Consider the following 9,008-nt stretch of genomic DNA (forward strand, 5'->3'; position numbering starts at 1 on the left):
ATATATATATATATATATATATATATATATTAAAGTAGCAGATTAAAAGGATAAATTGAGACAAGCAACAAGTAAAAAGAAAAAGTTGCGACATCTGATAAACAAATAAATAGGACAAATTGGAACAAGTAAAAAATAAAGAAAGATTTTTTTCAGAGAAACGAGTGAAAAGGATGCGTTGGAAAAAGCAGCGGCTAAAGAAAAATTCACAGAAAAAAAATAAATTTCAAGCATAATTTTGGCAAATTTAAAATACTAAAAGTATGCTTAATTAAGTAAATTAATTTCCAAAATGTTTCGGAAAAGTGCAATAAGCTATGAAATTTTAACTTTAATTCAAGAACTAAACTGAGCTTCACATTGTCTTCCCTTCTTTTAAATAAAAATCATAATAAGCCTATTGAAAGGGAGATAATATTAAAATTAACACATTTTCTTATTCTGTTAGCTACCATTTGATTTCTCGGATTATACATATGTAATCCGAGAAATCAAATGGTATATATACATATAACGACCTGGTTTCATGAACAAATGTTGAAAATTGAGAAAGATTTTTAATTAACGCATTCACTTAATTTAAACGTGATTAAAGAAATTTCATTTTAAAGAATTATATTTTCACAGACTTAAATTTTAAAATTTTTTTTCCACAATTAAGTTCTGACACAAATAATTGAAATGTTTTCAAGAATTATAGTATGAAAGAAATACATATAAACACATATTTTTAAAATAATATCAACAAATATTTTTAAAATAATATCAACAAATATTTTTAAAATCATTTTAAATTATTCTTAAAAAAAATTAAATTTTTTTGAAAAAAAAATTAGGCGTAAGGACATTTTTAATTAGATCTAAAAAGAGATGTTTATGAATATCTCTTCAATATTCCAATGTATTTTTTTAAAATTGATCTACATTAATTACCTAATATGTAAAGATAATATTAATAAATAAGGTTCTTAGCTTCAAAATGAAAATAAATATTAGAGTGCCCTCTTGTTAGTATTCCCTCCTTTTATTACTTATTGTCACTAAACATAAAATATTTCTTTTTAAACCATACAAAATTTTTTTATTTTTTATTTAGATATTTCAATATTCCTCTTATAGTGATAAATACAACTTATAACTCTTTTTCAAGTATGTTTTCCCAGTTTAGTCCTTAACCAAATTTAAAAAAAAAAAAAATGTTTTTAAAACAAATGTTTCGTCTAGGACATTTTTAATTAGATCTAAAAAGAAATGTTTATGAACATCTCTTAAATATTCCAATGTATTTTTTTAAACTTTCAAAACGTCAAAAAACTTTCAAAAAATGTATTTTTTTCAACTTCCAATGTATTTTTTTAAAATTTTCAAAAAGAACTTTATTTTTTTAAAAACAAATGTTGCTTCTAGGACATTTTTAATTAGATTTAAAAAGAAATGTTCATGAATATCTCTTAAATATTCCAATGTATTCTTTTGAACTTGATCTACATTAATTACCATTAAAATATATAGCTAATATTAAAGAATAAGGTTCTTAGTTTCAAAAAGAAAATATATGTCTTAAAGGTTTTGTCCCCTTCTTATTATTTATATCTTTTTAATGTTCCTTATTTTTATTATTTATTTGCAATAAACATAAAATGTTTTTTTCTTATACCAAACAAAAAAGTTTTTTTTTTTACATAATCAATATTTGTCTTTTATTTATTCTTATATTATTATTCTATATATTATTAGATATTTTATTCTTAATACCTTCTTACTATATTCTTACTTCAATATCTGTCTTATATTTATTTTTATATTCTTATTACATTTATTCTTGCATTCTTATTATACTTATTCTTATATATTACATTCTTAGATACTTCAATATAGTGATAACTGCAACTTATTATAACTTTTCGTTTCAAGCATGTTTTCCCAGTTTAGTTCAAACTACAAATTCGCTCTCTCGCAATAAGTTCGCAGAAATTGTTTATACAAGTGTTTCAGGTAAAACATTCTACCTCTTCTTTTTTTTTTTCTTCTTCTTCTCCACATTCCATATTATTCTTGGCATCATCTTCAGAATGAGTATGAATTCTCTCTCTCTCTTTTGACAGACAGTTGAAGATATGAAAGAGCAGACACAGGGAAAATGTAGAGGGAGACGATGATCCGTCTCAAAGAAGACCCCTGATTGGCTAGAAAGACACGTGGTCCACGAACCCACACTACCCACCCCCGCCACTCTAAATCTCAAACCTTACAGTCTGCACCTCCGAGTTCTGGTGGAGTTGATATCGCTTCTCTGTTCTTTTGGAATATATTTAAGCGCCCCCTCTTAACAAACAGTGTGCGCGCGGCCCTATAGGCATTTATTCAAGTTATATAAGTTCGAAGTGGATTTTTAAGAAGTTCGAAAATTTATTTATTTATACTGAAGGTGGAAAAAAAGTGTGTTGTTTTTACTTTTTTGTTTGTGATAAAGCTGTGGAAATCATGGAAGTATGTTTGATAATATTTTTGGAGGAGTTATGAAAGAAAGTTTTAAATATGGAGTTCGATTTGAATCTCTGAATGGATATAACCGGGTATAAAAATTATTCCGCGTTATTTTGGCGTACAATATGAAGAAACGAATGAAATCACAATCATGAAACAATATTGCAGAAACCGTTTGCAGAAGAATTTTATTAAACAGCTAAAATTTTAAACTTAAGATTTATATTTTATTCAAGAAAAAAAAATATAAGTAAATATTTTAAGTTGATATTTTAAGTGATAAAATCCAGAGTGCTGCCATCTAAATTGACCGCAACCGGATGTACTTTGTCGACGAAGAGCTTTAAAATGAGATTGTAAGACGGGAAACATGTTGAAACCCCGGCACATCCTCAGGTGACGGCACACACACCTCTGGGATCGCTCCAGAAAATTCAATACGTGTGTTCTAGAACAAAATTCCTGAAGTCGTTCACCGAGTATCAAATACCCGACAGGTGGGCAGCGCGACATGTCAGAAGTATACGTAGACATTGTCGACGCTCCATCCTCGTCTTACGATCTCGAAACTTGCACGACTCACGAGAACGACATGGATGAAGATGCGGATGACGAGGCGGATAACGATGACCGCGACTTGTACAGCGATGGTGACGATGATGCGTTTAGGGATGACATAACCACCATACCCCTCGATTTGGAGGGATCTATTGTAGTGGGTGGTGCAGTCATCCGCCGTGGTTCAATTTGTAGTTGCAATAGCAGCTCCAGTAGAAGTAGCTGTGAGACATGCGACCACCACCGTCACCATCACCATTCAGAAAGCTGTACTTCTTCCACTAGAAGTACCAGGGGTTATTCTCCCACTAGAGATAGTTTTGGATCTACTGAGGGATTGGACGAAAGTCTTCCGTATCCCACTTTCCGTCCCGTGACGTTGTTTTGCTTGTCACAGACGTCACATCCTAGAGATTGGTGTTTGAAATTAGTGACTAATCCATATCCTTTTTTTATTTAAAAAATAATCATTTGTGATATTAATTGCAGTCAAAAAAGTATGCAAGATTTCAGGTAAGATTTTATTGCCCTTTATACTATTGATTTTAAAAAATAATTTATCGTTCTTGAATTCTTTAAAATTGGTTTTATATTTAATTGTAACTTGAATTATGATTATTAATATGTGGAATTATTTATATGTGTCAATATTTTATAACAATTTACAGATCTTATAAAGTGAATATACCTTAGTGGGATTCATAGTATAGTTTATTTTTTAACTTTGTATATGTATAGAAGTATTTATTGTGTACTCCATGGAATAAGCTGCAAATAAAATGGAAGACAGTCCATCTCCATGTTCTTCCATGGAAGACAATCCTTCGGTTTTCAGCTAGTTGCACTATAAGGGTTATTTTTAAAATTTGCTTAAATATCCGAATATCAGAAAAAAACCACGTTCTATCATTAATATCGATAAAGGAAATAGTCTTTTGTATCTGACAAATATATCAACTTCTTAGGCTTATTAGCCCATAGAATTTTCTCAAATATTTAAATAAGTAGCAAAATGTACACATTAGAATATCAAGACATGAGAATAAGTAAAACACATGTTTATAAAATACCTGTTAAGCTAGAAGTTGTGTCTTTAAATGCTTGTGAAAACAAAGAACAATTACTTGCTTTCCTTCTGTTTTATGATCTTTTAAAAAATTGGAGAGAGAAGTTTTGAAAGCATCAACATTTGAAAAATCTATTTTTTACTTAGCACGCATTGATTTAGAAAAAAAAATCAGTTAAATCTGTTTATCAATCCATTAGAATCGATTAGGAATAAGATAAAAAAAAAGGAATTATTTAGTTACTATGCAAAAATACCTAAGGTTAAAATGTCATTGATTTCATTTTTACCGCTTAAATCAGACATTTATGCATTCTTATTTAATAAGTTTTATTAATTTTCATATAAGTAATTTTTCATGGTTTCATCTTATTAATTCTGATTTGGGATGTTAAGGATATACATTGTGTTTTGTAAGGATCATCGTTCCTAAATATCTTTTAGATCACTGCCTAAAGCCCCGAAAATCATCCCCCAAAAGTAAGCCCCAAAAATCAAAATTACAGTATGCCTATTTACAATTATACTGTAGAACCGAGACGATAATATATCTGTGCATGTGGCATTATTTGTGTTTTTTATACGTTGTTCTTTATGTGTATACTATTTTTATTTCACATTGAACAAGTATTCTATTATTATGTTTAAGGGGAGATGGCTACGGAGCACCCTGTATTTTCAGTATTGAATATTCATACATAACATACTGTACTTTATGAATTAAAAATGTTAAATTTGTCGGATTTCACGCATTGTACTGGTTTTTAACCCGCCTACCGAGTTTTATTTGCCAACTTGTTTAATTTCAGAATTTAAGTACTTTTTTTACGAGACAAAGATATGCTGAATATTTTTTGCTTTATCTTGATTTTGTTTAGATTTCCCATTAATGTTTAAATGAAGTATTAGGTTTTTTTTTTCTGGGTCACATTTGCTTCTAAATTAGTTTATGTCCATATGGGAGTGCTATTAGTAGTTCACAATTACTGAATATATACTGTTGTATATACGTTATAACATTTTTCGCTCTTCTGCTGAAATTCAGTGACCAGTTTAAAATATAAATCATTCAAATCTCTAAACTTAAAAGCAAATATTTTAAAAATAGGACAAAATGAACCGAATGGTATTCATCCAGCGTTATTCCATGCTTTTTATCATAGAGTAATTCATAATATGTAGTATGAATGCTATAATTTTCGATTTAGCATTTTATAAATGTGTATCATAGTTCATGTCTTTGATTTAGTGTTATTATGATTTAGGCTTGTCTGATTCAGTAAATGAACAGTCTCGTAGTTTTAAAATCAGTTCTTAATTTTACTTGTTACAAATACAAATATATAATTCATAAATATGATGTTGATAATGGTGTGTTAACTTTACAAATTAAGGTTATATCAAATAAATTTACAGTTTTAGGATTGTTTTGATTGAATATTTTTTGATCCTCTAGTCAAAAGCATTAAGTATCATTCTTAAAAATAAACAAAAACATGCTATTCATTTATTTATTTGCTGAATTAACCACGTTTAAAATGAAAAAAAAAAAAAAAAAAAAAAAAAAAAAAAAAAAAAAAAAAAAAAACAGTGAAAATATCCAATCGAATCTTATTTATAAGGAACTAATTTATAATGAACTAATTTATAACTAATTTATAATGACTACATAAGCAACTAATCAACCAGCCAGAATTATGTCAGTGATAGAATTCGATGAACGAATACCACTAGTTGATTCATTGCAGTTTTGTGAGAAGTCGGGAGAGCTGTATTAAGATCATCGTACTTTTGATGATCGGGAGAGCTGTATTAAGTTCACCGTCGTGGTAGCTCATATGTTGCCATTAGCAGTCGAGTGTATGCAGGCTGACGTTGTGGGTGATCGAGACTGAGTAGCAACAGTGCAAGGTGGTGGATGCTGTAGCAGTCACAAGTAGCAAGTTAACTGTTCAATTTGGACCATCCATCGAAGTAGACGTGTTCAGATCGAAATGAGAGTTACTGTCAAGATAGGCGTGTTCATATCGAAGTGGGAGTTTCTGTCAAGGTTGGCATGTTCACATCTCGTTCCGGTCGCCAATGCGGGGAGAGTTGTTATCGACAATGTCATCCTTCATCTATGAAAAGGTACCCCATCATAGAATCTAATTAACATGTCTTATATACTAGCGAATTGGAATTGTATTTTTGTAGTGGTAGAAACACTACAATTCATGTTTTTATATTCTTAAAGGTAACTTAAGTATTTACTATTTTTCTTTTAATTACTTTTTTCCTTTAATTATTTTTTTCTTTCTGAAATTATACAATTTGTTTTTATTCCATTCAGGGAAAATAATACCTCATCTACAAGTTAAAATTTTCTCACTTCGTCTCTTATAATATGCTAAAACGTTTTTTCTAAACTCTTTAAAATTTTTTGGAGTCGATTTCTTATGAGGTTCCAATGGTTAAATATAGTTTGATACGATTTAAATAACATCAGTTTTTTTGGATACTTTAAAAATAAGGTATGTGATAAAACTGTCAATAGTTAGTAAAAAAGAGCTTCTTCCCATTTAATAACAAAATACATGAGTTCTGATTTGTTCAAAAGTAAATATATATACGTATATATATATTTTAAAATTCTAATTCAAATTCTGAATATGAAAGATAACAAATTTATTTGGCACGGTCTCAAAATTTTAGTATAACCTATAAAATATTTAAAATAATAATAAAAAAGAAACTAAGAGTTAAAATGGGAATAAAATCATCTCATTGAAACGCAGACATTTTAAATTTATTCATTTGAAAAATATTTAATATGTTGCGCTAGTTTACTTTTAATTCTGGCAACAAAACACTGAAACATTTAAATGGTATTGACATTTATTTTAAATGCTTTCTAACGAAAAAAACTATTTAAGTTAAAAACAATATTTGTAATCAATAAACATTTCTTTAAGGTGAATATATTTAATGCAATAGAATTTATCAAACCTCTAATTGAAAAAAAGCAAAACATGTTTGCTCTACATAGTTAATGTATAATATCATGTAAAATTTGAAACAAATGAATAAGTAAATTTATTTCAAATTTACGCGACGCAATCAGTTGTTTTAGTTAGGATTCTATTTATCTCTGCCCAGTCTATGCAGCCATATTTTCCGTCGTTTTCTATTGCGATCTCCAACAGGTAAACGATATAATTTAAAGCCTAAGTTTGACTGATTTGAACACCCAAATGCGCAACAACCAGTCATTATAAATTTAAAAGTATCGTAGTGTATCTACCACTACAAAAGTATAATTCCAATTCACTAGTATATAAGACATGTTAACTCGATACTATGAGGAGGTTCCTGTTCCTATTGTTACTTTCCTATGGTTTTACCTATGGTGAGGTACAATGTCAACTTTCATCTATAAAAAGATACTTCCATAGAATCGAGTTAACAAGTTTTACATACTAGGAAATATATTTTTGTAGTGGTTATATTTTTGTAGTGGTAGATACACTACAAGTATGAACCAAAAAAAGAAAAAAGAAAAGCGAATATAAAAATAACAGAATGACACTTCACCGTTTAAACTAGTCAACAAAATGGCGATAGTTTACCCATGTGATTGCCTACAGCCAATCAAACTCGAAAGCAGGGCAAAGGTCGCAAAGAAAAGAGTGACGATACTTTATCTAAGTAATCCAGGGCTTTATTGGTTATTTTTTTTTTTGGAACCCAAAGGTCCTTGGTTGGAATCCTGTTGGCAACTACCGAACACCTTTCTTACTCTTTCCCCTTCGCAACCTTTTGAAACTTAGCATAATGAGTAATCAATGAGTATGTTGTTCCAATTTTGAATACATGGTGTTTCAAATTTCGACTATTAATTTGTTTCGGAGCTATTATGATGCATTTTTGCTCAGTTTTGGGCAATCCTTTTTTACAGTATTTTCCACTTTGCTTAAAGAGCATTTTTGATTAAATATAATACTTAAACATCGCATTCAAAATAATTTAATAAAGGAATTCATATAACATTGAACAAGCGATAAAAAATGTATAAATTAAAATTAAAGCCTCTCCTTAGATTAATAGGTACTGTAATCATAAAAAAAGGTACTTTTATACTTTATTCTCAGTTTCCTTTGCATAAAAATGGTCATGTAATCAACAAATTCGATAAAAAAGACCCCATTTTCTACGATGGAAAAATAGATTTCGAAACAGTTTTCCATAACTTCAGTTTACTAAGGTTATTGAAATCCGCGCTTTTGCTTCGCTAAATAAATGTCATTATAAATAACTACATGATATGATAATATTTTAACCATATGAAGTTCATGATAGAAGACAGGATTTCAATAGATTTTTAATCATAAATATTCTCGATGATGAAAAAAATTGTCTTCTTTTACCAAACGTGATAGATATTAAGAAGTTTTGGAACCGAAGGAAATATTTTTTACTAATAAAAGACCTTTGAAGAAAATCAAGACATGTTTTTTGAAAATTTTTCGTTTTTAAAATATATATTACTTAGAGAATTGCATGTTACTTATAAAACTTTTCTGAACATTATAACATTTCATGAACTATATATTTCTCAACCTTGCGTAATTGATGCTTCTTTCGTTGCATATTTTCTGGATATCGGAATTTTACTTTTTCACGCAAAGCAAGTTATTTGAAAAAGTATCAATTCAAATGTAATTTAATTTGGTATATATTATATATGTATTTCTCCAAAAATATATTATTTCATAAATAAATCTGAATACTATTTCTCTATGAATAAAATACGGAGGAAAAATGCAAATGCTTTCATTTTATTGGCCTATGTCTGAACTATTTCAAGCTATAATTATGTATATATATATACAGTATTGAATATTCAATACTGAAAATA

General features: G+C 28.6%; 1 protein-coding gene across 1 annotated transcript in view; it reads left to right on the forward strand.

The window, feature by feature from the left end:
- Positions 1 to 2,231: 2,231 nt before the first annotated feature.
- The window catches only part of LOC107454047 (voltage-dependent T-type calcium channel subunit alpha-1I), a 345,752-nt gene continuing 338,975 nt past the window's right edge, over positions 2,232 to 9,008 (forward strand). Inside the window, exon 1 of the mRNA XM_071181078.1 lies at positions 2,232 to 3,486. Within this exon, the coding sequence (XP_071037179.1) occupies positions 2,999 to 3,486 (488 nt within the window). The 5' untranslated portion in view covers positions 2,232 to 2,998. The remainder of the gene's footprint in view (positions 3,487 to 9,008) is intronic.

Source organism: Parasteatoda tepidariorum, chromosome 5, assembly GCF_043381705.1.
Source record: "Parasteatoda tepidariorum isolate YZ-2023 chromosome 5, CAS_Ptep_4.0, whole genome shotgun sequence".
Lineage (NCBI taxonomy): Eukaryota > Metazoa > Arthropoda > Arachnida > Araneae > Theridiidae > Parasteatoda > Parasteatoda tepidariorum.